The sequence below is a fragment of the Leopardus geoffroyi genome, chromosome D2 (genome assembly GCF_018350155.1).
Source record: "Leopardus geoffroyi isolate Oge1 chromosome D2, O.geoffroyi_Oge1_pat1.0, whole genome shotgun sequence".
Taxonomy (NCBI): domain Eukaryota; kingdom Metazoa; phylum Chordata; class Mammalia; order Carnivora; family Felidae; genus Leopardus; species Leopardus geoffroyi.
Window position 1 is genome coordinate 32,845,958 of NC_059334.1, and position 27,879 is coordinate 32,873,836.

Sequence of the window (27,879 nt, forward strand, 5' to 3'; positions counted from 1 at the left end):
GAACAGGGAAATAGTTTTAGCATGGTAAATAGACAGCGCCAGGCAGCTGCTGAGTGCAAAGCCCAGCTCCCAGCTCCGCCCAGACCCCCTCCCCGCTCCTTGTCCTGAGGCCCCTTGGGGGCTGGATGCCCCCTCAGCCAGCCAGCCAGGCTCATCCTCCTCCCGGAGTGGCCCTGCCCCTAGAGTCCCCACAGGGACAGTTCTGGGCTCGGGGCAGACTGGGATGCACACTCTTTTTTTTTTTCCTGCATTTTGGACTCTGCTTCCTGTACATCTGAGAACACTCATACCCCGCTTCAGCCCCCTGCCCGGGTCCCAGCCAAAACTCCCATGCAGGGTCTGCCAGCAGAATGAGGGAGGGAAGGAGTTGAAGCCAGGTATAGGGGTGAGGTCAAAGTTGGCAGATTCTGATCGGAGTTGTAGACCTTGAGGGGAACGGTGTGGCCACCCTTGCTGAGAGGCATGCCTGGGTGGCAGGCAGGAGGAGAAGGAAGGTGTTGTGGAGCTTTCCACTTGAGGCAGGAGTCTTTCAAACAGGGTCCATCGGAGGAGGGGCGCATGGCCTAGAGGATCTTTGGGATCTGGCGGGGGGGTTGGGGATGGGACATGTCATCCTGAATGAAGAGCTCAGAGCCTGGGCCTCATGAATCCTACGTGGCCCCCTGTTCTGTGCACATGAATTTCCAAGTGGCCTGGAAAGGTCCCTGTGATCCCTTGGGCCTTCCACATAAGGCTTGCCCTTTGGCCATGCCCACAAGCACTATTCAGGTGAGCCTAGCCCTCCTGGCCAGTCCCCCCCCAGGACCACTTCATTTCTCTCAGGACTCCCTGGGCTGATTGCCCTGACCCCTAGACGTCTAGTACAGCCCAAAGATTTGGATTCCACCAGAAATGTCTATTTACCTGGAGCGTAGAAATGAAGCCAGAGTGGCCGGTTCCAACTCTGGGGGCAGGGACATTTAGCTCTGCTGTATCTGTTGGACATAGGGGGCACCTCCAAGATGGGACCCTCCCAGAGCAAAGGTCACCAGGGCTGGGCAAGAGCCCTTGGTCAGCTGTGCAGCCATCCTCCCTGGCAGAGGACCAGCTCCCGTGTGTGAGCTGCATAGACACTGGGGCCTCTGAAGTGGTTCAGCCTTCGGGGAGCGCCTGGAGGGCACAGGGGCTGGAGTGTCAGATGCTTAGAGCCTTGTTTTCCATACCAACTGCATGACCTCCCCACCTGACAGTGGGGACAGCTTATCCTGCCGTGCTCTCAGACATGCCTCGTGGAGTTGGGCACCGGCCCTCCTGTGCCCACTCGGGCTTGCGAGTGCCTGGGTTTTAGCACTTTGAGTCCTGCGTCCTGGGAGCCCTCACAGTCCCAGGCAAGCCAGGACAGCTGATTGCCTAGGGGCAGGCCGGAGAGGTGGCCCACCCCCAAGGTTGAGAAACTGAGGCTCGGAGCCAGACAAGCCTGGAATGCCGGACAGAGACAGGTGGTCAGGTATAGCTGGGCTTTGGAGGTGTGAGATTCCCACAGTGCACTAGGGCGGTGGGTTGCAAATTCGGGAAACAATTTGAAAGCACCTGTCCCTCATTTACCTTAATGCAAGTACCCAATGCACATTATAATTCACTTCCCAGAAGTGTCGCTGCGGGGCCAGCGACAAGCTCCCTCCTGAGGGAGGGAGGGGAGGCCTCGTGCCCTCGTCTGTGAGCAAAATAATACGCACGTCCACGCGATGAAATTGACAGCTCTCTAGTATTCTTTCCCCAAAGTGCCAGCTGCCGATCGGATTGAATTAGATTTCACAGGGGTTTTTGCAATACATGGAATTCACCAGCAAATTACTCTTAAAGAGGGAAAATCAATCATTTGGAGCAGAGATAAGCTGAAGGCAAGGCAGCCTTGGATTGATCCCGTCTATGCAGGCGTGTGTGGAATTCAGCAGATAACCTGGGGAGAGGAGGAGGGAGAGAAGGAGGGGAGGAGGGAGGGGGAAACAGGATGGGTGAAGGAGGAGGAGGGAAAAAAAGGAGAAATGGGAAAGAGAAAGGTGGGGGGGGGGGTGGAGAGCAAGGAGAAGAGGGCTAGAAGGGAAGGGAGGAGAGCAAATGAGAAAAAAAAGGGGAAGGAAGAGGAAGGAGGGGCAGAGAAGGCAACAGCAGAGGAGGAAGTGGAGAGAGGCCTTAAGCGGCAGGGGGAGCGGAGGCAGGGGGAGCGGAAAGCAATCTGAGGAAGCACAACAGGAATTAACGGCCTTAGGAGAATCATCCCGGCTTGCAGATCTGGAAACTGAGGCCCAGGGACAACAAAGGGCTTGCCGCAGTCACACCGTGAGCCATGGCCAATCCAGAGAAAACGGTTCTTGTCCACACTGCTCAAGGGCCCGATCCACAGAGGAGCCGGGGAAGGAGGGTCTGGGTAGGCTGAGCACCTGACATTAGGGCAGTGTCCTTCGCCCGACGTGGGCCTGAGAGGCAGCCCGCTCCCAGGGCAGAGAAACTGAGGCTCTGAGCTGGACAAGCCTGGAATGGAGGAGAGAGGCAAGGCTGAGCGTGTGCCGTGGTCTTAGCCGGGGCCCTGCTCCCGGACAGGGCGTGGGGTGGGGGGACCGTGAAGAGACAGAGGGGTGGTCCTTTACAAGCAGGTGCCGCGTCAGTCCTCCCGGACTCTGAAACGTGGAAGGTCCCTGGGGGTCGAGGCAGACTTAGGGGATGGAGGCAGTGACCACCGCAGGGCTCCTTCCCATTGCCCCCTGGACTCCAGCTTCACATGGGCAGCCTGCCCTGGGGCAGCGGGCAGGGCCAGAGGAGTGTGGTACGCCCACTAGGTGTAGGGGACTGTCAGGAGCAGTGATGGGAAGGGGTGCCGAGAGGCCCGCCCTGCCAGGGTTCACATTGGCATGTCTGATTGGGGTTAATTAAGTGAAAGGCTGGACAAAGGAGTGATAAAGAATCCATCTTGGGTGGACTTTGATTTCCTGCCGCTCGATAGCATGGATTAGACCAACAGAGCACAGGGGAGAAGGGAGACCTACAGCCCCTGCCCAGGCGGGAGGGGGTTCACTCACCCCTGCACACATCCAAGCCTTTGCCCTTCTCCGCCTGCCCCTCTCATTCCTGGCTAATGTCTGGAAATCAGCCCTTCCCCAGGGCCACCTCCTCCCCTCCCCCACTCTCTCCCAGAACGAGAAACAACAACCCTTACTTCCTAAGCTCTCGCTCAGCCCCGGGCACTTTACCAGGATCTTGCAGCTCACCCAACAAGAGTGCTATCAGGTGGCCCTCATGCTTTCCATTTTGTGGATTGGGAAATTGAGGCTCAGAAGGGGGAGGTCTTTTGTGCCAAGTCACACAGCTGGAAAGGGCGGTGCCTCCGTCTGGAGTAGATCCAGCCCCCAGAGGCTGTGCTTTTAGCCTCCACTAAAGCTTCGGGCTCCACACCCTGGAGTTTCTGGTCACGGGGCTCTTGCCTGGCAGGTCTGAGTCCTGGACACAGCTTCTGCGAGGGTGGCGCTAACTCTCGGGGCACATCTGGGCACTCCGGGCCCCAGCCCCATTCGCAGCTCAGGCTAAGGGTGTCTCACCAGCCCACAGAGCTCCCTGTCTCTTCTCTGTCTTACTTCACAACACTGCCCACCCCCAACACAAAGACCTTGGCCCTTGCTGGCCTCCCCTGGCCCGTCATACATCTTCGTGACCCTGGACCTTCCTCTTTTGCAGAGAGGAATTAAGGTCCCTACCTGGGTAGAGGGTAGTGCACAGGGTAAGGTGAGTACCTGTAGCTTTTGGGGTACAAAGGGGGGAAAACACAGGAAGCTACTTCTAGGAGAGCCTCCTGTCTTAGGCAGGAAACCAGAACTCACGTCACCCACCAAAACAAGACAGGGCAGAGAGACAACGCCGCTCCTTAATCCTGTGGGTGTGCCTTCTTCTCCCGGCTTCACAGATGAAGCGGGATCAGGCTCCAACAGATACAGCAGAGCTAAATGTCCCTACCCCCAGAGTTGGAACCGGCCACTCTGGCTTCATTTCTATGCTCCAGGTAAATAGACATTTCTGGTGGAATCCAAATCTTTGGGCTGTACTAGACGTCTAGGTGTCAGGGCAATCAGCCCAGGGAGTCCTGAGAGAAACGAAGTGGTCCTGGGGGGGGACTGGCCAGGAGGGCTAGGCTCACCTGAATAGTGCTTGTGGGCATGGCCAAAGGGCAAGCCTTATGTGGAAGGCCCAAGGGATCACAGGGACCTTTCCAGGCCACTTGGAAATTGATGAAGGAGCACCTGCAGGCCTTACGTGCAGGAAAGGAGTCTGGGGGCTGAGCCAGGCCTGCCTCTCTTTGGGGACCAGGTCATCTGCGAGGGACATGCCAGTGTCTAGAACCTGCAGGTGATGACCCAGGCAAGCCGTGTTCAGGAGTCAGGCGCAGACTCTGAGAGAAGCCAGGCCACCCCCATGCAAGCCCAGCGCAGGGGTCTACCTGAGTCTGAGTCCTGGAGGAGGGAAGGGCCCTACGCGTGCCGCTGTTGTGAATGTAAACACCCCCCTGGGCCCTCCCAAAGTTGTGAGCGTTCTGTGAGCTGCTGCCCTAAGAGGGCCCGTCGCACACTAAGCTCTCAATGACTAGTTGGGAAAACGCCGCTGGTCCACTCCATGGAGTCCGGTGACCATTGGGACTGAATGTGGGTCCCCTGGCTGTGGGAGCTGCAAAGAGACTGGAGGGGTGGTACTAGGAGGCAAGGCTTACAAGGCCACCCCCCACTTCCGGCGGCGGGAGGTTGGGGGGGGCAAGGTGTAAGGGGAGCCGAGGTGGGGGGGCAGCCCCTTCTGGCAGCGGCTGATAAGGAGGGCCCGACCAGGACGGCTGCCCTCTGCGGGGCAGGGGGGTGGGGGGGGTGGCAAGCCTTCATCACCGGAAGCAAAGCAGGGCTGGCTGCACGGGAAGGCGGGGGGGGGGGGGGGGACGGCAGGAAGCGAGGAGTGATCTCCTGTGTCCTTCCCCCTTCCACCAAACAAATAAAGCAGAGCTGTCGCAGCCCCGCAGGCAGCCGCTGGCACCCCAGCCCGGTGCGGGAGGGCAGCGTGCGTCTCAGCTCCGGCTCTGGGACCCGCGGCTGCTGGCTATCAGCCTTCTCATCGCCTCTCCCAGCTGGAAGAGAATTTAATCCACCGGCCTCCTCTCCACACGCACTGGGACTCCTTTTGATGTTCCTCTTTATCTCCCTTCCCAACAAAATTGCCCCTCGACAGCTCCAAGAGGGCCTCCTGCCGCTCCCCCGCCCTGCTCTCTCCCTCCCAGCCCCAGTGAACAGCCCTCCGTTGGGCCTGGCAGCGAGTGAGGGGGCAGGCTGGCACCCCTCCACCAGCCTGGGCCCCCTGACCTTGGCAGAGGAGAACTTCCCCCGGGGCCTCACCCCCCCAACCGGAGGACCACCGAAGTCCTCCCGGGGCCAGTTCTTTGCTTGCATGGGGAACAACTTCCGCAGTGGGAGGGGGCTCTCCAGAGCTGGGTGGTTGAGAGCTCAGGCTGCCGAAGACAGAACAGACCCAACTTCAAATCCTTCCCTGGCAGCTCGGAGGCCTGAATAAGTTGCCCGCCCCGACCTCGCTCTCCTTCTCCATGAAAGGGGTGGACGGACGCCGATGTCCGTGAAGAGCCCGGTTAGGTCACAAGAAGCACACAGTTGGGGCTTGATAAACAGAAGCTGTCTGTCCGGAGGGCTGCCGTTAACAAGGGTTGTGGCACCACTTTCGTGAACTGGGTGAATATCACACGCGTGTCCCACCCCGAGGGGCTGACGGTCATAAGCCAAGAGTCCCAACAGGACGTGGTCTTCTGGGCAGATTCCGAATGGGGCAGGCTGAGCATCTGATGGCACTTAGCCAGGAGGTTGCCCTGGGCTCTCGGGACAGCCATATATGGGGTCCTGACCACCGCGGCCGCAGGCCTGAGTGAACTTCCAGCCCCTGGTGGCAAATCTAGGAGATTTTAGTTGAGACCCAGAAACCTGGCCTGAGGGGCCGGTGCTCCTGGCCCGTCAGGGATGCAGGCCGAACCCACCCTGAGCTCAGCACCCGCCTCACCAGGCACCTCCTCAGTGCCGCAGGCTGGTCCTTCGCCCTTGCACCGCAGTGGCCGCTCCAGCCCCCCACCCACACACCCCATGAGGGATGTACTCGGTTTTCTCTCTCCAGCTGCCCATTCAGCACAACTCGATGATCCCTTTTCTTCCCCATTCTCAGAATCGCTCCCCCCTTGCCTCGCTCCACCCCTCGGCTCTCAAACTCCCATCTGAACACCCGGTGGGCTGGCTCCACAGTGCTGGGCCCCGCCCCTGGAGTTTTCGATGGGTGGATCTGGGTGAGGCCCGAAACGTGCATTTCTGACAAGGTTTTAGGTAACGCTCAGCCACCGGTCCCTGTACCACACTCGCAGAACCTCCGCTGTGCCCTGGTATTTCCCACTCTTGGATGCACACTCGAATGGATAAGGTGGAGAGCGTTACAAGGTCCTGAGGTCTGGTCTCCCCCAGCCCACCCACGTCTGATTTGCTTGGTCCGGGGTGTGGCCTAGGCATGGGGCTATTTTAAAGATCCCCAGCTGACCTTGATGGCTGGTCGGATGGAGCACTGCCCCTCCGCCTCTCCCCTGTTCGCCCCCGTGGACCTCTATGAGCGCCACCAAGCCCCGGGCTGCCCCTGCTGTTGTCTCCTCCAACCTTGGCCGTGCAGCGCGGCTCCCCAGGAAGCGTGGGAAAAAAATGCAGCTTCCTAGGCCCCACCCCGAAGATTCGGACACGGTGGCCGTGGGCATCTGTGTGCCTGAGTTTGAGAGCTCTCCTGGCAGTTCGGATGTGCAACCAAGTGAGGAGGGCGGCCCCAGTGTGACCTGCACCCACTGCCAAGTTCACCTTCCTCGTTTTAACCACCGTTCATCTGCTTCAGAGCTTAGAGTGGCTCCCGTTGTGCACGAACGCAGTGCCGGAGCCCTCCAGACGGTGCCTGCGGCGGGACTGTCCCCCAACCTCCTGCTCTCCCAACAGTCTTGCCAGCTTCCCTACAAGCACCCTTTGCAAAGCAGCTCGCCTCGTCTGCCTCATAGCTAATCCTTCGTTCCTGCTCCTCTGCCTTTGCTTAGGCCAGCGGCTCTCAAAGGGTGGTCTCAGACCAGCAGCAGCCTGGCAGGCAGCACCTGAAACTTGTTACAAGTGGAACGCACGTCACAGGCCCCAAACTACCAAATCAGGTATTCCCGGCGGGTGGGCCGCAGGCTTGTGGCTTAACAAAGCCTCCAGGTGATGCTGATACAGGGCTAAGGACAGAGCTGGCTCCGCCTGGAATCCCTCCTCTTCGAGCTCATTTTCCCTGGGTTCCTGAAGCCAGTTCAAAACTCCCCTTTTCCGGGAGGCCTTCCTGCTCCGCCTCATCTCAGACCTGCTCAGACTTTAGCCCGGGGTGCTCAGCGTTACCATCTCTGTTCGCTCTGGGAACTCAGACTGAGCCGGAGATTCTGGTGGGAGGCGTCCTGACCCCGCTTCCCTCGGCCTGGGAGCTGGGCCTGGGCTTTTGTCCTCACTCTGCATCCAACAACCTGTGCAACCTTGGGCGGCTCACTCAACCTCTCTGAACTCCCATTTCCTCTGGAGGGGTTTCTAAGTTCCAGTGGTCCTTCAGCTCCACCCTAGGGCCCGTGGGATAGAGGATGCACAGGGTAGTGGGTGAGGAAAAACTGCTGGAAACCAATGGCTTCTTGAGTACCTACTGTGTCGCTGCTCTGATGGGGGATTACACCGCCCAAGGCACAGTCTGTGCCCTCAAGGGCTCCCAGCATTCCACAGTGACCACAGAGGGTTATTCTGTAGTTACTCTGAATGTGTCTGTGTCAGTAATATCGGCACCTATTTATACAGTTACGGAATGATCTCCAAGGCATAGTTTTCAGTGACAAAACCTAACCCAGAACAATGCAATGCGAGTCGCGTGCTATTTGCATCGGGGTGGGGGGAGGGGCTAGATACGGTAGTGCTCCTCGTGTGTGCGTGACAGAGCCATGGACAGGATATGATGGTTGCCTCTGGAGAAGGCTCTCCAGTGGCTGGGCCGGTGGGGACAGGGAGACCGACGTGTGCCCTTTACGCTGTTTTTTTTTTTTTTTTTCCAAAAGCTTATTTATTTTGAGGCGGGGAGAGGGGCATCCCAGGCAGGCCAGAGCCCAAGGTGGGGCTCGAACTCACAAGTCGCAAGATCGTGACCCGGGCCAAAATCAAGAGTCAGACACTTAACCGACTAAGCCACCCAGGTGCCCCTACACTTTTGGACTATGTGAAAATTCTCCATATCCGTATTTATCACGTCTTAATATTTTCCGCATTAGGAAAATTAAAACCTGACAATGCTTGGGGTCGTTTTCTGTAGGGGTTTGGTCCAGGCTCCTGGGAGTAGGACATAGTGACATGACCCATCTCCCCCCACCCCCACCCCACCCCACCCGTGCTACCCCCACCCACTTCCCTTTGGGTGAGGACCAGGTGATCTGAGGAGCCCTAGTCTCCCCTCACTATTCGCACCCTAGGACCTCTTCCTCGGCTTCCCTCTCCCTCTCTTCTGGGTAGGGGGCTGCACAGACCTCCCCACCCCCCTGCACTCCCAGAGGCTATGGCCCGTCAGATACGAAGGGGGCTATTCCTCTGGAGCAGCGTGTGCTCCTGGGGTCCGCTCGGCCCCTCTCCCTCACCCTGACCTCGGATCTCACCATCTTTTCTCTCTGGTTCCTTCCTCCTCTCCGTACCTTTCCGGCTCCCTCTCTGTCTCCATACCTTTTGACTGACCGACTCCCACTGACAGAACTTGGTAAGTGAGCCTGGGAAGGGCAGGGGCTGGGGGAGGATGGTGGGCATCATGGGGACGGGGCTTCAAAGGGGGAGTTGCTCTACCTGTCCAGGCAGAGCTCAGCCCGCCCCCACCTTCTTGGGCCCCCGGGTCCTATGGTGGAGGGAGAGGTGTTAGTGTCACCTGCTCAGAGCTGTCACACTCTGCCGCTTTTGGCTATTAGTGCCCCTTCGGGCATTTAATTGATCCCCTCCTTCTGACGGATGGATTCCACGCCAGGGAGAACTGAGGACCCCACAACCTGACGGGGCCAAAGGAGCGTTGCCTATACAGTCTGCTGGAGTCACTTTGCGCGCAGGGGTGGGGGGGTTGGGTGGTTCTGGACGCCCTGCTGCTTGTCTGTACCCCAAGATTAGCAGTGTTGTTTTGCCAACTTATAATTGCAAATAGAAAAAGAAGATAGAGATTGATGGGGACATATTAACATGCTTTCGCTCCACAAATGTGTTTGACCGCCTGTGGGACAGGTCCAGGACCGTAAGAATCTTGCGAACCGTCAGGCTTCACTGAGGGCATTCTTTCCAGCCAGGACCATCCCCATCTGGAAAGACTTCCTGGTGGCCTGGCTGCCCCACCTCACGGCAGGAACAGGTTCTGGAAGAGATCCCTTCCAGAGATCCCTCTGGTTACAAACACGTACACCGAGGGGTGGGGCGGGGCGCCAGGCCAGGGGTGGGTAACACAGGATGAGCAGTGGGGACATTTCCTCCTGGGGCTGACAGCCCAGGTCTGAAAGCCACTGAGCACCTGAAATAAGGATCGGGAGACGCTCTCCACCGGTTGGCTGCAAAGCATGAGCATCTGCCTAGGTTGAAGGAGGCTTATTTGGGGGTAATTTCTCCCCATGGAGGTTGAGTCAATTTCTGGGCAGGTCAGACCCTGGGGAGTCAGTAAGTCACCTCTGCCACCTCCACCACTGGCTCTTTTGATCTGGGGTCGTGGGTGGCCTGAAGACCTCACACGAGGTGTCAGAACGAGCCTTCAGCTGCCGGGCCACAAGCAGAGCTTGTGAAGGACATGGGAGCTCTGAGCTACCTGGGATCCAGTGTCTTCCAGGCCCCACCGGCTGGCCAGTGTGGGGTACACAGGGGTTCGCTTTGCCATTCAGCTGCTTGGGTGATCCCATCCCCTGTGTAGGGAAGCCAGCGTTCTCCCTGGTTGACACGTTCCAGGGGGAGGAAGGGGAAGAAGTTGTGTCCTGCCGTCCCTCTCCTGCCCAAGCCTACTGGGGACACTTAACATGCTTCTCTCCCCTCCATTCCCTTCTGACCCTCTTTCCTCTGTCTCCCTGCTGGGTTCTCCAACTGCAGATCATTCCCAGTTGGGGTCACTGGGACTGAGGAAGGGGACAGGAGGTGGGAAATGAAATGAACCAAACCACCTGGAGGGGACATTTTAGGCATCTGAAGGGATAACGAAGGCAAAAAGACCTGGTCGAGACTTCCAGAAGGCCCAGACAGGGACAGAAGGCAGGGTCAGAGAGCTAGGCCAGGGTCACCCAGAGGAGGCCAGACCGCTTTTGGGTTGGGGGGGCAGGCAAGCCCCACCACGGGCACCTCATCCACCTCCAACAAAGCCACTCTCCTCCTGACCTTGGCCTCCCGAGCCCTCTCTGACTGGTTTTTCTTCACTTTGCCCCAGGGCCTGAACAGCATGTTCGAGGTGTACCTGGTGGGGAACAACTCCCAGCACTTCATCATCTCCCCCACCTCTGTCCAAGGGAAAGCGGACATTCGCATCCGGGTGGCCGTCCCCCTGGACTATGAGACTGTGGACCGCTACGACTTTGATGTAAGACCCCCCAACTTTGCTGGGTAGAAGCTATCAGGGGAAGCAGGGGTGATCCCATCCCCTTTAAACTCCCCTTCCACCTCTCCCCATTCTTGCCCTATGTATCTGACTCTGAGAAGCCCACGGAGCCCCTGACAGGGGCCGGGCTGAGCCCCCCATTTTCAAGGAGCACAAGGAAATGTCTGGAAATTGAGCAGAATTTATAAGGCATGATCACAGCCTCAGAAGCCAATAGTGAGCCTCACTGCCCCAGCCCCTGCCAGCCCAGCCACCAGCAGAATCAGTGACCACCCTGGCCCTCTGGACACTGATGGGGGGGACTCACAGCAACACACACCTGGGATGGGCAGTGACGCAGACAGGAACTCCCTGTCAGGACCTGTAAAGGCCCCAGGGGGACTTTGGGGGGAGAAGGCTCCAGGAGCATGTGAGAGCTTACCCAGGCCCCTGCTCTGCACACCCAGCTCTTTGCCAACGAGAGTGTGCCTGACCACGTGGGCTATGCCAAGGTGAAGATCGCCCTCATCAACGAGAATGACAATCGGCCCATCTTCAGCCAGCCACTGTACAACGTCAGCTTGTACGAGAACGTCACCCTGGGGACCTCTGTGCTGACAGTCCTGGTGAGTCCTGCTCTCCTACGGGGCCATTGAGCTCTGGGGATGCCCATGGGGAGGCAGCCAGAGGGATCTGCCCAAGAAACCTGGGCAGTCAGGGAGGGGGTGCCCCCCAAGCCCCCAGAGGCTGTGGCGTTTGCATATTAAAGCATCTGGACTCTTTATAACGGGGCTCCCGTGGTCAGGGAGCACTGTGGAAAGAGCGCCCACCCGGGGGAGGGTGGGATCGGGCCAAGGACACTGGTTTTCTGCCTTGGCCCTGAGAGGCACTGAGCCTGAGTAGGCCAGGAGCCCTGGAAGTGCCCTCTAATAGAGATAGGGGCCAGCCGGCTCCGAGGAGGGCCACCCTCGCTCTTGGAACACAGGCACCAGGCAAGAATGGGCTTCTCAAGGGTATCTGGCCATCCCCAGCGGCCCTTGGCTGGGACTTTGACAAGAGGCCTCTCCCAGGGTCCGTTTGTATCAGTCGGTATTCTTGGTGGCAAGGGACACAAACCCTTAAGTGGTTCAAGTAAAAAAAGACCAGCTCGTGTAATTCAAAGTGTAAGTGATTTCAGGCGTGGCTGTATCCAGGCGCCCAGCAAGAATCTGCCTTTAGCACCAAGGTGCTGCTTTTTTTTTTTTTTTTTTTTTTTTTTTACGTGGGCAGAGGAACACCAGCACCCCCAGACTTGCTTGTTACCAATTTATCACCCATCGTGGAAAAACCGTCTTCTTTTTGAGTAGTTCCAGCAAAAGTCCCAGAGCCGATTCTCCTTGCTGGGCCATCCTGGACCCAATCATCATGATCCTGAAATACCAGAGATGGGTCACACTCCTCCCGGTGGGGCCAGAGGTTGGGTCAGCTGCCTGCAAATTCTATGGGCTGGAAATGGGACAGGGGCTACGCCAGAGGGGCTCCTGTTACCAGAACAGAGAGGGTTGGTTGCCGAGCAGATCCAAGTGGCAGTTTTATGGTATGCAAGCTCAGCTCCCACGCATAGTAGGTGCTCCATAAATGTGATGCAGTTCAGCTCACTGCTGCCCTTCCCTGCCCACTCTGAGGGCCTCAGGGGCCCCGTTTCCATTTCTTGTTCCATCCTTACTCCAAGCCAACACCTTGCCTGCTGATCCCGGGCCCCCGACTCTGAAGTGTGTTTACTCTACCGACAGATGGTATGAAACTGTATTGAGCCCCCAGGCCCTTCCCATCTGACAGTTATTAATATTCCAAACAGATGTTTAGCTTGGCGGGCCATCAGACAGAAACAATAAGTCTGCCATGGCCGTTTTCCTCCCGCCTGCTTCCCCAGCCCGTGGCCCCGCTGGCTTTCACCAAGATGCTCCTTGCAATCAGTCACCTGGTGCCTGAGGTCCCACGGATCCTCTTGGCAGCCAGAGAGCAAGGGCCGGAGGCTGAGGTCGTCAGCTCCCCACCCCCAGCCATCTTCAGATATCGGGGTGAAGGACACCCAAGCAGCCTGTGCTTTAGGGACCCCACCCCAACAGGCCCGGGACCACATGGCAAAGATTTCAGGCGTCCGGCTTGGGGGGGGGGGGGGTGTCCCTGGGGATGGATGTCTCACTTTGCACTCACAAGTTCCCACAGCCCTGGAGAAGGGTTGCCGAACCTAGGGAGCAGGGGTGGGGTGTGAAGGGGCAGGAGGCACACCTCTTGGCTGGTGGCCAGTTGCTGGGGTCAAGGACAGTGTGTTAGGCCCGGTCTCCTCTGGGGCTGCCACCAGAGAGTGGGTCCCACACACCAGAGCAGTTCCTGGGCCTGCGTAGACCCCGGCCGGGCTCCCACAAACCCCTTCTCCAGTTGCTTTCCAAACGCTCCACGGATGCGTTCAGCCTCCTCTGAGTGTCTCTTCCTAGGCCTGGCTCGTCTGGGCAGCCTCCAGTGCCTGAGTCTAAGCCTTGCCCACCTCCTTCTCAACACCCCTGGCCCCAGGGTTGTGGAGTCGTGCAGATAGGAAGGGGCTCTTTCACCCAATGATGAGCTCTGGTCCCAGGGCCGTGTGCCTGCAGGAGCTCCGGAGAGCACACGAAACTGGGTGGGCCCTGCTTTCCTTGCCTTTGCTGTGCGTTAGTCTAGCCACGTCACCTCTGAGAGCCTTCATTTCCTCATCTGCAGAATGGGCATGAGGCCACCCAAGACCGCCGTCAAGAGGTGTGAATGTTAGGTGTGAAAGAATCCCCTGCGCGGCCCCAACCCGACCGACCCCCCATCATCTCCCAGGGAGCTTCCACAGCTCCTAGCAGGTGGCAGGTTTCATGGCCTCACCCACCCCCCTGCCCAGGCCTGACCTGGCCTCCCCCACGCTGCCATTTTCTGGGGTCAGTCTGATCTTTCCCCCTCCTTTGCTGCAGAAGGAGCTGAAGTTATAGCTGCCTGCTCAGGGACTGTGAAATTCCTTCTCCATGACCTTTTCTGGGATGTTATTAAAATGTTTCATGGGCAGTTGTGTCAGAAAAAAATTACGCAAGAAAAGGGAAATGTTTTAATTTGCACTGAGGAGGGCTGGGGCAGAGCCTGCTGTGAGGGGCCTCCCACACAGCACTGGCCCCTGCTTCCGTGGCTTATCACCTGCCCTGGGGTGGGGGGCGGGGGGAGGCAGCGGGTTGACCGTGGGGAGGGGCAGCTGGAAGGAGAGGGTCTGTCCCCTCCAGCCTCGTCTCTGGCCAGGCTGGAAGGGCTGGACCCTTGTACCTCTCCGCTCCCTGGACCTCCCCCAGCCTAGATTTTGAGACCCTTCTAGCCCCCAGTTATAGCACAATGCGTTTCCACTGGCGGAGGGGAAAGCGTGGGCACCCAGAGTGCAAAGGCTTGGCCGTGAGCGCTGACTCCTTGGATGCCTAGGGCTGCTTCTCTTCTTGTACCTTATCTGTGAAATGAACAAGATAGACTAAGATGTGTCCTTGGTCCCTTCCAGACCTAGAGCCTGGGGCCGTCATGCCCAGAGGAAGGGGGATGGCGGAGCTGACCTCTGAGGGCGGCTACCCCTGTTAGTGTTGCTACTGCAATAATCATTTCGGTGGCCGTCACTGTTGAGTCCTAGCTGGAAACGGGCACTTTACATGCGCTGTCTCTAACCCAAGAATGCGCTGCCACTCTCATTTTACAGGTGAGGAAACGGACGCTTAGGTTAAGTGATTATAACTTGCCCGGGCCCCCCAGGCTACTAAGTGATTGAGCTGCAGCCCCCAAAAAGACTGTCTGGCCCCAAGCCATAGGCCCTTAACCAGTGGGCTGCCCATCCAGAAGGTTCTGAGTTGGACCACTGAGCCTGTCCTTTCAGTAATGTTCAGAGCTGAGGGTGAAGAGAGGAGCCAGGAAGTGCCCTCTGCAGGACCCAGGTGGGCAGGCCACAGGGTTTCTCCAGGCATTCTGTCTCTGGGTGACCCTTGAGCCCTTCCAGAACCTCTGGCACTATCAGGTGAATTTTGGGCCGTGTAGGTCCCGAGCTGCTCAAGGGTCAGAGCTGTGTGAGCTACTCTTACTGACGGGAAGACCAAGTCGGGGAGACCAGAGCACTTTGCCCAGGGAGACGGGAACCCCAAGGCAGCCCGGATTAGAAGAGGCTTCCTGGCAGGAGGGAGGATGCAGGACAGATGTCCATGCCAGCCAGGACCGGTCCTCCAAAGGACGACCATGCAGAGGAAGGGTGCAGGGGCACATGTACCCACGCATGTTCAGGGGGTGCACGTGAGGTATGCTTGCGGCGGGGGGAGGTGTCCACACAGGCATGGTCTTGTATCCGTACACGCACATGCGTATGCAGCTACGTGTGCCCAGGGGCATGTGTATATAACACACACGTTTGTGTTCATCAACATGTGTAAAGGTTCCTGTATCATGTTGGTGGCTCCCCATCCTCTAGATGGCGCTGCTTGTTCCCCTCTCGTATCCCCAAGCCACTCTGATTCTCACCTTTCAATCCCACCTCCTGAGTGACAGCAAGAGTCAGGTGGGAAGGCTGTGGGGTGTCTTCCTGGGATTCTGCTGGGCTCGGGGCAGCCCTGCAGCCTGACCAATTGGTACCTGGCACCTAGCAGGGTTTCCTGGACAGTAGGAAAGCAATCCAACCCTTCGTTCATTCAACATATGTTTTATGAATACCTACTATGTGCCAGGCACGTGGCCCTGAGGACAGTAATGATGTGAATCTTGCCCTCATGAAGTTTCCAGTCTCCTGGGAAAGCCTGATGTTCATATTAAGAAATGAATCTTTAATTATTATTTGCTACGAGGGAGAGATCGGGGACCTATGAAACCTATCACAAGACACCTGACCTTGACTGACGTCAGAGAAAGCTTCCCTAAGGAAGTGGCAACTGAGTAGGCATTAATAGGTGAGTGAGGGGAGGAAAGCACATTGGGCAAAGAGGGAATGGCATGTGCAAAGGTCCTGTGGCTGAAATCTAGTGAGGGGGGGATGTGCTCTGTAGGGAGGTGGACTTGTATTCTTTGGACATGGACAGAGCTCAGCTCTTTCTCTTTTGGTCACCCACCCCAAATATAACCATTGGGCTGCTGTTCTGACAATGGAGAAGTCCTGTATCAAAGCATCCTCGTTCTCTTACCTCTTCCTTCCTGGTGGCCCGTGGCAGGCATTTGGGAGACAGCTGACAGAGGTGGTACCTGGGATGTGCGATGAGCCAGCCCAGCCTCCCACAATAGGGTGCTGGTGTCCCCAGATTTATTAGCTCCATGTCCCTGGGCAGTGGAAGAGGAATGCTGAGAAGGGACAGCAGCCAGGAAAGAGGTTACTCCTAGGACGGATCTTATTGTCATCCAGGGCCTCTGTCCCTGTTCCAGGGAGACCGGGCAGAGCAGGAATGGGCAGAAGATGGACAGTCTGACAAGATGGGATTCTTCTCTAGGCGTAGAAATCAAAGCAGGAAGGAGAGACACATAAGAGCCCTGACTGGGCTGGTGTGGGGTCCCAGGACCAGCTCACAGTTCACTCAGCCCAGGGGCGGAGTGCTACCCCTCAGCTCCAAGGTGGCCTTATAGGGGCCGATAGGCATGGCTCCTCTCCCTCCTCCCTGCCCATCTTCCCAGCCTGTCCTTGGGAGACTGATAATGTCTTGGGCAGGGTCAGAATCCTGTTGTGCCGCGGGCTGGCCACTCCGTTTCCAGGTTTGGTTCCCTTGCCCCCGGCTTGGGAAAGTACCACCTGCCCAGCACACAGGGCTGGGTTGCTGGGAGACCCCAGGGTGGTGACGTGGATGTAAGCAGTCAAGGGCTTACAGTCATCCGGAGTGGATTTTCTTATCAGTGGCCTTAAAGGACCCTGATCTGGCTGGCCTGTACCCCTTCAGCCTGCGTGCAATCCCCGTTCTGCCAAGATGGGCCCTTGACGGTCAGCTGAGCCTGTGTCGTCCCCTCCGACCTGGGGAGGTGTGCTGAGAGGTCCTGACCGGGAGAGCTGTTGTTAGAACGGAACGGGACAGTTGGGGAGGGCCCTCGGCACCAAGCCCGGCCAGCAGCGCGTACTCAGAGGAAGGCAGGCAGACAGCAGATGTGACAGGAGGGCTGGTTTCCTGGGTGTCAGGCCTGGGCATGTGCTCAGGGGCCTGGACTCCAAAGGCCCCACACTTGGCCTGTCAGTGTCTTGAAATTCTTAATTTTGAACCAGGGCCCCCCCCCCCCCCCCCCCCCCCCCCCCCGTGTTCACTTTGCACGGGGCCCTGCAAATTATGTAGCTCGTCCTGGCTGTAGGAGCTTTATGATGCCCTGCCCAAAGGCACGCCCTCCTCTGCTGTTTCCGTGCGTTCCCACACTCCGCGCACGCTCGGTTAATGCTTGCTCTGTGCCGTGCTCCGGACAGGGACCCTCAGCACATGTTCCTATCACGTAAGAAGCCACCCAAACTTGGCTGCATAAAACAGGAGGTGTTTTCTTACCCTCACGGATGGACTGGGTAGGTCAGGAACATGGAAGGGACTCAGCGGGGGCGTCCTTCTCTGCTCCTCCGGATGTGGCATGCCCGGCAGCTGGAGGCTTGTCCCTCCCGTGTCTGGTATCTAGGCTGGGCCCACTGAAGGTCTGGGTCTACCTGACTGTCGTGGGCACCCACACACGGCCTCCCCCCACGGTGCACACATCTCACACACACGGGTGCCGAGCAGGAGCCCTTTGGAGGAGGCCTCTGGGGAAAGAGTGTCCCAAGAGAACCAGGTGGAGGCTGTGTGGCCATTTCTGACCCAGCCTCGAATTCACACATTTGTGCTGAATTCTACTGGTTATTAGAGAGTCACCAAAGCGAGCTCACATTCAAGGGGAGGGATGTAGACCCCCCCCCCCCCCGCCCCCGCCCCGCTCAATTCTCAATGGAAGGAATCTCAAAGCATTTGCTCCAACACGGAGATCTCGGAGCCACTTTAGTGCTCACTCTAACTCAGTACCCCTTTACGGAGATGTCCTATGAGAGCATGGTGCCGTGAGAAAGCAAGTGCCCTCTCCTCCTCCTGGATGCCCTGCAAAAAGCAGCCGAAGGGGAAACCCTTCAAACCCTGTGTTGAGCCTAGTCAGAGCTCTCCAAGAATAGAAGGGAGGGAGGGGGAAGGAAAAGAGAGTAATCCCTGCTGCCCCCAGGTACCCCCTGGCCAGTAAAGTTCCAGTGCCCTAGGCCTGGGTTGGCATTCGAGGCCTCCACACCCCGGCCCTGAGCTGTTTCCAGCCCTCTGCCCTGCCACACCCCTCACCCTCCTCTCCTGCTGACCAGATTGCCCCACTTCCCTTTACATCACCCACACGCTCTCACGCTTCTCCCCCATCTAACTCTTCCTCCCTCCTGTCTGAGACCATCAAAACTCTCCTTAACCTAAGAGCCGGCCCAGTTGCTAGCTTCCCCACAGGAAGCCCTCCCCCTGATCACTGGCAGTGTCCCTTCTCCCCAGCTCCCCTGGGTACCCGGCACCTTGTTTTCCCTGGCAGTTCTCATGGCTCAGGGCTTTCGTGGCTAATGTCCTTTCCTCCCCACTGCACTTAGAAATGTCACTAGGGCAAGCTTAGTCTGGGGATGCAGACCCCCAGCCCAGGAACAGAGGCAAGGGGGCTGGGAGGTGCAAGGGCCACCAGATTCCAGGATCGCCTGGGCCTCCCAGTCCTAATCAAGACCTGTGACTGCAAGGTCAAGGCTGAAATGCACCCAGCCCCTCAGCCTGGCTCTTCGAACAGGTGAGCAGGAGCTGACCCGGCTCCCTTGGCTGCTGCTGGGTGGCACTGGGTGCCACCATGCCCCTGTGTCTCTGCTGCAGAAGCCTTAGCCGCTGTCCCCTCCCAGAGCAGGACTCCATACTCTCTGAGACAGAGAGGCCCCCAGATAATACTCCATTCAGTGGCTGTTTATCGAGGACCTAGAATGATGGCAGTGAAGAAGACAGACATCCCTGCACATTCCAGGGGCAGGAGACAGACGGTGAACAAGCAAGCCCAGAGCGTGTCAGATGGGGATAGGCGTCATGGGGGAAATTACAGCGGTGCGGGTGGGGAGCAACAGGGGTGGCGGTGTTACTGTGTTCTCTCCAGGGGTCAGGGAAGACCGACCTCGCACAGAGGGGGGCAGTGGATAGAGGCCTGAAGGAAATGAGGGAGGAACCCAGGAAAGAGCTGCCCCACGCTGAGGGAGCTGCAGGTGAAGACTTGAGACAAGAGCCTGGGGGTGTAGGTGGAGGAGAGGTGGCCAGAAGGTGACTGGCTAGGACAGGGAGCCCATCAGAAGTGCCAGCCAGAGAGCTCTGATAGGCTGAGGTGGGGTGGGGAAGAGGGAGGGCATGAGAGCACCAGGGTGGAAGCTGGGAGACCAGGTGAGAGATGACAGTTCCAGTCACAGGTGGCCGTGCTCACGCCCAGTTCTGGGCAATGGCTTTGCCGTTCTCCGCAGGCCCAGCACGGCGCATCCCTCTCCGTCTCCACCTGACTTCCGGGTAAGCCCTGCACCTCTGCAAACACAAAAGTGGGCAGACACTGGCTAGGGGTCCTGCCTCGGCTTCTTACCGGCAGGTTGGCCTTGGGCTTGTAACTTCCTTTCCCTGGGCTTCAGTTTCCTCCTCTATGACATGGGAGGATAATTTCCATCTCAGTAGTGTTGTGGAACCATCTATGGAAAGGTTGGAGTCCAGAGTCCCCACATAGCCAACGCTTTGATAGTGGTATCAGCACCTCCTGCATGCCAAGTGTCCAGGACCCTCTGTGCTGTTCTAGAACAGTGGCCTCTCCGTGCTTCTGATAGCATTGGTTCAACCTGATTGTATCCTTGCACAAAGCTGGCAACAGAAATTGCCAACACGAATTATTAGTAAGTCTGGGAGATTACGCGAGCTGATGAGCGGGTCTCGTCTAGATACTTCAGCAAAACCCAATAGAGACAGGCAGGTCAAAGCAGGGAAGAGCCCAAGCTAGACTTCTGGGACAAGCCTGGGCCATCTCTTCCACCTTCCCCTTCCTGAGAAGGGCCTCCTGGCCCCCCTACCTGGTGCTCTCCCACCCCACCCCCTCCTGACACCCTTCACTGCAGGCATCTTAATTGATCTCATTGTTCTCCAGTTCCTTGAGACAAGACTCCAGCTGTGCTTAAACGGAACAAAACCTCTTCCAATTTCCCCACCGTTTAAAAGAAAATTGAATATCTGCAGCCTGGGGAGGGGGAGAGGGAAGTGAAAGACACACACACATATACACACACACGCATACCCACAGTCAGCCCAGCCCAGCTCCCAGGCTTGACTAGAAGGCCTTTGTAGACACACCCTCCCCCATTCGGGGCGTGTCCAGGCTGTACTTCCGGACCCCTCTAATCTACTCCTGGGTTCATCGCCAGTCGGAGGGAACAGGTGCTGGAGGAAGCAGAGCTGGCTGCCGGTGATTGACGGGTCGAGTTCCTCTGTCTGTCAGGCCTCAGTGCTCCTGGGCTGTGTGTATCTCTTTAATCTAAATATCAATCCGTAAAACCGAAATGGGATGGGATGAGAGGTAGGACAGGCACTAAGGAGAGACAGAGAACACAGCTGGCTGCCGTCTGCCCACCACCACCCAGGGCTTCTGGAAGGAGCTTTGGCAGGGCCTGTATCAGGACCGAGAGCTGCCCGCCCCCACCTCTGCCCCTGAGGTGATTGCCCTGGACCTTGTTTAAGGTCTGACCATTTTCAGTCCTCTCCCGTAGCTACTTGATTTTTGGCAAATTGACGGAAAGCCCCGTTGCCTATCAAGCTCTGGAACCCTCCCTCCCCGGTGCCTCCAGAATCTCCTGTCCTTGACCAGAGCAGCTCTGTCACTGACCTTTGCCCCTTTGCCGAAAAATGGAAAGAACAGGCCTGGTGAGCTTAGCAAATCATAAACCCTTTGCGATATGTTAGTCGTCTCTTCTGGATCCGTGGTACAGAAACGAGCCGCGGATGTCTGGGGAGGTCAGTAACCTGTCCAGGGCCAGCCAGCTTAGTGCATGTCCAAGAGCCAGGATTCCAACCTGGGTCTGTCTGACTCCAAAACCCCTGGACCCCTCTTCTGCTTGCTGGTCACCATCAAGTGCCATCCCACACTGGGCTCCAGCCCCTTGTTGGAATAGGCCAACTCGAGAGTCCAGGGAGATGGGCGGAGCACGGGCCTCGGATACAGGAGCTGCTCAGTTACCGGGTGACCTTGAGCAGGTCCCTGGTTTCTGGGGCCTTGGTGTCCTTATCTGTAAAATCAAGGGGTTGTGCCTCACTCTCTGAGGCCCCCTCAGTGCTAACAATGTGTGACTTCCTGCCCCGGAGAGTTCCCCCACCTGCGCCGAGAGCCTGTGGTCCCCTGCACTCTGCCCGTCAGAGTCCCCCTTCAGTAGGTTAGCTGCTGATTGTTCCTGCTCAGGCTATTGCTCACAGGACACCAGAGCAGAGAAAATGGGCCCCCTGGGCGAGGGGACAATAGGAAGCGGTGAGAGTGGCCAAGGCAGAATGAGTTCATAAATGCAGTCAACCAAATGCCTGCACAAAAGGCACCTGTGCCCCGTGCTGGGAAGGTTATGGGCCCTGGGATGGGACCACAGGGGCAGGATGGGCTCCGAGCAGCCCCCAGCGCCTCGGCCTGACAATCTGTCCAGGGGGCAATTGGGAGAAAGGGGGCCCACAGAGGTTTAGGAAGAAGCTGAGCTGGGCCTATGCATTTGGGGTGACTTTGTCTTGCTGTACAGTCCCTGTGGGAGACAATGACAGCTGTGGTTCCTGCCAGCTTCTTTCTGGGAGGGGTTCAAAGTCCCTATACCCATTGGTTTAGTGTTTTCCAAACTTTACTATAATCCATAATAAAAACTACATTTAACTCCATGGCCCAGAGTTAACACACACATCCATATCTAGAACACAAACAATACTTCCTTACCACATGTAATAATACACTCTAGCATTTTATTATTATTTTTTATTCTTTTTTTAAATTTATTTTTTAATTTACATTCAAGTTAGTTAGCATCTAGTGCAACAATGATTTCAGGAGTAGGTTCCTTAATGCCCCTTACCCATTTAGCCCATCCCCCTCCCACAACCCCTCCAGTAACCCTCAGTTTGTTCTCTATATTTAAGAGTCTTTTATGTTTTGTCCCCCTCCCTGTTTTTATATGATTTTTGTTTCCCTTCCCTTATGTTCATCTGTTTTGTCTCTTAAAGTCCTCAGATGAGTGAAGTCATATGATATTTGTCTTTTTCTGACTAATTTCACTTAGCATAATCCCCTCTAGTTCCATCCATGTAGTTGCAAATGGCAAGGTTTCATTCTTTTTGATTGCCGAGTAATACTCCATTGTATACATATACCACATCTTCTTTTCATTCATCCGTCGATGGACATTTGGGCTTTTTCCATACTTTGGCTATTGTGGATAGCGCTGCTATAAACACTGGGGTGCATGTGCCCCTTCGAAACAGCACACCTGCATGCCATGGATAAATGCCTAGTAGTGCAATTGCTGGGTCATAGGGTAGTTCTATTTTTAGTTTTTTGAGGAACCTCCATACTGTTTTCCAGAGTGGCTGCACCAGTTTTGCATTCCCACCCGCAGTGCAAAAGAGATCCTCTTTCTCTGCATCCTCTCCAACATCTGTTGTTGCCTGAGTTGTTCATGTTAGCCATTCTGACAAGTGTGAGGTGGTATCTCATTATAGTTTTGATTTGTGTCTCCCTGATGATGAGTAACGGTGAGCATCTTTTCATGTGTCGGTTGGTCGTCTGGATGTCTTCTTTGGAGAAGTGTCTATTCATGTCTTTTGCCCATTTCTTCACTGGATTCTTTGTTTTTTGGGTGTTGAGTTTGATAAGTTCTTTATTGATTTTGGGTACTAGCCCTTTATCTGATATGTCATTTGCAAATATCTCCTCCCTTCTGTCACTTGCCTTTTAGTTTTGCAGATTGTTTCCTTTGCTCTGCAGAAATTTTTTATTTTGATGAGGTCCCAATAGCTCATTTTTGCTTTTGTATCCCCTGCCTCTGGAGACGTATTGAGTGAGAAGTTGCTGCGGCCAAAGTCAAAGAGGTTTTTGCCTGCTTTCTCCTTGAGGATTTTGATGGCTTCCTGTCTTACGTTTAGGTCTTTCATCCATTTTGAGTTTATTTTTGTGTATGGTGTAAGAAAGTGGTCCAGGTTCATTTTTCTGCATGTCGCTGTCCAGTTTTCCCAGCAGCATTTGCTGAAGAGACTGTCTTTATTCCATTGGATATTCTTTCCTGTTTTGTCAAAGATTAGTTGGCCATACGTTTCTGGGTTCTCTATTCCGTTCCATTGACCTGAGTGTCTGTTTTTGTGCCAGTACCATACTGTCTTGATGATTACTGCTTTGTAGTATAGCTTGAAGTCCGGGATTGTGATGCCTTCAGCTTTGGTTTTCTTTTTCAAGATTGCTTTGGCTATTCGGGGTCTTTTCTGGTTCCATACAAATTTTAGGATTGTTTGTTCTAGCTCTGTGAAGAATGATGGTGTTATTTTGATAGGGATTGCTCCAGCATTTTATTCTCCTAGATTCTGGATTTTTTATGAGAACTTTTAAGATCAACTGTCTTAGCAACTTTCAAACATACCATGCAGTGTTATTAACTGTAACCACCATGCTGCACATTACATCCTCATGAACAGTTTATTTTATAACTGCAAGTTTGTATGTTTTGACCCCCTTCACCCATTTTTCCCTCTTCCCACCCCCACCTCTGGTAGCCACACCAATCTGTTCTATCTGTGAGCTGGGTGTTTTGCTTTTTAAGGTTCCACCAATAAGTGAGATTATACAGAATTTGTCTTTCTCTGACTTATTTCATTTTGTATAATGCCTTCAAGGTCCATCCATGTTGTCACAAATGGCAAGGTTTCTTTCCTTTTTTATGGCCAAATAATATTCCATTGTAAATATACACCACATTTTCTTTATCCGTTCATTCATTGATGGACATTTGGGCTGCTTCTCTCTGTTGGCTATTGTAAATAATGCTTCAGTGAACATGGTGGTGCAGATACCTTTTCTAGTTAGTGTTTCCATTTATTTTTGAGATAAATACACAGACGCAAGATTGCTGAATCATATGGTGTTTCTATTTTTTTTAATTTTTTTAAATTGTGTATTTATTTTTGAGAGAGAGAGAGAGAGCAAGCAAGGGAGGGGCAGAGAGAGAGGGAGTCACAGAATCCGAAGCAGGCTCCAGGCTCTGAACTGTCAGCACAGAGCCTGACGCAGGGCTCAAACTCACAAGCTATGAGATCATGACCTGAGCAGAAGTCAGACGCCTCACTGACTGAGCCACCCAGGTGCCTCCATGGTATTTCTATTTTTAATTTTGGGGGAGGGAACCTCCATACTGTTTTCCATAGTGGCTGCACCCATTTACATTTTCACCAACAGTGCACAGGGTTTCCTTTTCTCCACATTCTCTCCAACACTTGTTATTTCTTGTCTTTCTTTTCTAGCCATTCTGACAGGTGTGAGGCTATATCTCTTTGTGGTTTTAATTTGCACTGAATGATCAGTGATATTGAACAGCTTTTCACGTTGGCTGTCTTCTTTGGGGAAATGCTTATGCAGATCCTCTGTGCATTTTTCTGAATCAGATCTTTTTCTGCTGTTGAATGGTAGGAGTTCTTTATATATTTTGGATACTTATCTCTGATCAGATTTGTGATTTGCAGATATTTTCTCCCATTCAGTAGGTTGCCTTTTCATTTTGTTGATGGCTTTCTTTGCAGAAGCTTTTCTTTTTTCCCAAAGTTTAATTTTTTTAATGTTTATTTTTGAGACAGAGACAGAGCACAAGCAGGGGAGGGGCAGAGAGGGAGATGCAGGATCCAAAGTAGGCTCTAGGCTCTGAGCTGTCAGCACAGAGCTGCATGTGGGGCTCGAACTCATGAGCCATAAAATCATGACCTGAGCCTAAGCCAGCGTCACCCAGGTACCCCACTCTGCAGAAGCTTTTTAATTTGATGTCCCATTTATTTATTTTAGCTTTTGTTGCCTTAGCTTTTGGAGTCAGATCCAAAAAATCATCACCAAACCTGATGTCAAAGAACCTACTACCTATGTTCTCTTCTAGGAGTTTTATGGGTTCAGGTCTTACAGTCAAGTCTTTCATAGATTCTGAGTTAATTTTTGTGTATGGTGTGAGATACTGGTTTAGTTTCATTCTTTTGCATGTGGCTGTCCAATTTTTCTAATACGATTTATTGAAGAGTGGGCTTTTCTCCATTGAGTATTATCCTTGGCTCCCTTGTCGAATATTAGTTGACCATATATGCTTGGGTTTATTTCGGGCTCTCTATTCTGTTCCATTGATCTCTGTGGCTACTGCTGCTTTTATGCTGATGTCATACCGTTTGGATTACCGTAGCTTTATAATACAGTTTGAAATCAGGGCACGTGATGCCTCCAGCTTTGTTCTTTTTTTGTCAAGATCGCTTTGGGTCGTTGGGGTCTTTTGTGATTCCATGCAAGTCTTAGGATTGTTTGTTCTATTCCAATGGGGGAAAAATGCCATTGGAATTTTGATAGGGATTACATTGAATCTATAGATTGCTTTGGGTGGTATGGGCATTTGAACAATATTCATTCTTCCAGTGTATAAGTATGGAATATTTGTCTGTTTATCTCTGTCATCTTCAGTTTCTTTCACAATGTCTTATAGTTTTCACCTTAGTATTTTCTATTGTATTCTACTAGATTTCTTTTTTTTTTTAATGTTTGTTTATTTTTGAGAGACAGAGTGTGAGCAGGGGAAGGGCAGAGAGAGAGGGAGACACAGAATCCAAAGCAGGCTCCAGGCTCTGAGCCATCAGCAAAGAGCCCGACGCGAGCCTTGAGCCCATAAATCGCGAGATCATGACCCGAGCTGAAGGCAGACACTCGACCAACGAAGCCATCAGGCACCCTTACTAGATTTCATTTTTAAAAATACTAGTCCTGACCCTCTGAATTGATTTCATGACCAACTAAAGTCTGGCAACTCAACATCTCTAGAAGGAGCCCCCTCTACTTTACTATGCAATGATGAGGATGATGGTGGCGATATTATCATCTCATGTTCCTCAAGTGCTTGCTACAGGAGGCAGAGTAGCAAAGACCCCAGGCTCCAGACTTAAACCACCCAAGCTGATCCTGACTCGGCCACCTGAGCCATATGACTAGGTTACTTGTATCAGCAATGATCCAGGACAGCTACCTGTCGCAGAGGCCCCCCAAATAGTTTCATAAACAAGATTGAACTATATTTTCTCTCCCATGCGAAAGCAGTTTAGAGGTGAGCAGCCTTAGGTGGCCCCTTCAAGCTGTCTTCCCCCCTGCCCCATTTCTAGTTATCTTCATGGTCCAAGGTGGCTGCTAGAACTCCAGGCATCATATCCATACTATAAGCTGCAGAATGGAGGAAATGAAGAAGGGTACTTGCCCTCCCTTTTAAGAAGACTTCCTAGAAATGTCTTGCAAACTTCTGCTTTCATCGCATTAGCCAGAACTTAGTCACATGGTTGTGCTTATCTACAAAGGAAGTTGGCAAATAGTGTTTAGGCAGCGTCGTAACGCCTAAAACTAAATTTTTGTTCATTTGAAAAAGAGAGCATGGATGTTTAGTCTGCCGAATAACCTCTGTGTGCCTCAGTTTCCTCTTCTGGAAAATGGTGATGAGGTTTGTTCCTTCTGGATTTGTGGTGGGTCTTTGAAGAAATAATACACGCAAAGAACTTAGCACAGTGCCTGATACAGAACGGGTGCTAAGCGACAGGTGCTAATATGAAGTGCTTGGAGCCAAACTCAGCCCCTACGTGTTATCTCCTTGAACCCCCATGACAACCTGGTGAGGTAGAAATGAACCTCCCCGTTTTATAAATGAGAGCATTGAGACTCAGACAAGTTAGGTGTTTGCCTGAGGTCACACCTATGGAAAGGGCAGAGCTGAGCCGTGAACTCTTGTTTCTAGAACGCCCAAGTCCTTTCCCTTTGCCGTGAGGTAGCACGGCCTCCTTGAGACTGCATCTCTCCCTGAGAGCCTGGTGAGACTGCGGGCCAAGAGGTATAACAAGAGGCGCACTGAACTTGACTGGCCGATGTCCAAGCTGAATCAAAGGCCAGAGTGCACTCTGCCTGTTCGGCCACCTGCAGCAGGTACCCCCTACCTGGAAGAGAAACAGGGCCCGGACAGAAGGCCCCTCTAAGCTCCCTTTGTAACAAGATCTGTAAGCTTAGGGTCTGGAAGATAAGGGCCTTCAATTTGTCGAATGGCCCTGGGCAAGCCCCTTTTCTCTGCAAGCCTGGGTTTCCCCATGTGCAAAATGGGTGAAATGCTGTTCATCCCCTCCCCCCTGTTCTGGGGACATTGTGAACAGTGTGACCCGCATGTTTGATCTTCTGGGGAAACAAGTCTTTACAAAGGAGATACGCTGCGTTCCTATCAGTGAGCTTCCCTGTGTTAGAACCTTCTGGCTGTTGGAGGTGGGGCGGGCAGGGGAGTGAGGGCACACAAAGTCTGTGAGCGGGGACTGCCTCTCGGGCTCGAGGGCTCCCAGCACGCCCTCCCCACCCTGCACTCACACACAGAATGGGGCTGTCTTGCCGTGAAGCCCTGGGCTGAACTGGCCCAGGTGAGTGAGGGCTAGGGCTGCAGGACCTCTGCTGGTCTCCGAGATCACGGGTGATTTATAGTTCCTGCGTCGGACTTTGACCTTAATTTCTTCTGTCGTTGCGGGGCTGTAAAATTCATTAGGGACCCGCAGGCGGAGTGATGGAGATGTCAGGCGGGCAATCATGTGGGTATTTAATCTATCAGATGTGTGGCTTGCCATTTAGGGAGACAACAAGAGAATGTGGAATCAATACGCTTCATTAGCGAGCAGCACGTGCTCGCCCAATCAGTGCCCGCCAATGGCAGCGGGCCTGGGGGGCGTGCCACCCGGGTTCTAAGTCACCTTGGGATGAGGACACGTCCTGGCACACGTGTGGGGCCAGCCCCAGCCCGGGTACCTCTCACCACCTTCTCACTAGACCTGGAACTGCCTGTTGCACCCCGCAGGGGCTGAGGAAAAGAGGGAACGGGTCAGAGTCAGGGCAGGGGTGTATGGTGAGATCCAGTAATGGGGGAGCCATGGTTCGACTGTACCCCCAGGGGGT

At 54.6% G+C, this 27,879-nt stretch overlaps 1 protein-coding gene across 7 annotated transcripts in view; it reads left to right on the forward strand.

Annotated features, from left to right (window-relative positions):
• Positions 1 to 27,879, forward strand: part of CDH23 (cadherin related 23) — a 416,047-nt gene that overhangs the window by 246,396 nt on the left and 141,772 nt on the right. For 6 of the 7 annotated variants that reach the window (XM_045439537.1, XM_045439536.1, XM_045439540.1 and 3 more), the window contains exons 12-14: positions 8,830 to 8,835; positions 10,516 to 10,665; positions 11,130 to 11,288. In XM_045439537.1, coding sequence (XP_045295493.1) covers positions 8,830 to 8,835; positions 10,516 to 10,665; positions 11,130 to 11,288 — 315 coding nt within the window. The remainder of the gene's footprint in view (positions 1 to 8,829; positions 8,836 to 10,515; positions 10,666 to 11,129; positions 11,289 to 27,879) is intronic. The other variant, XM_045439533.1, reaches the window with a different exon arrangement.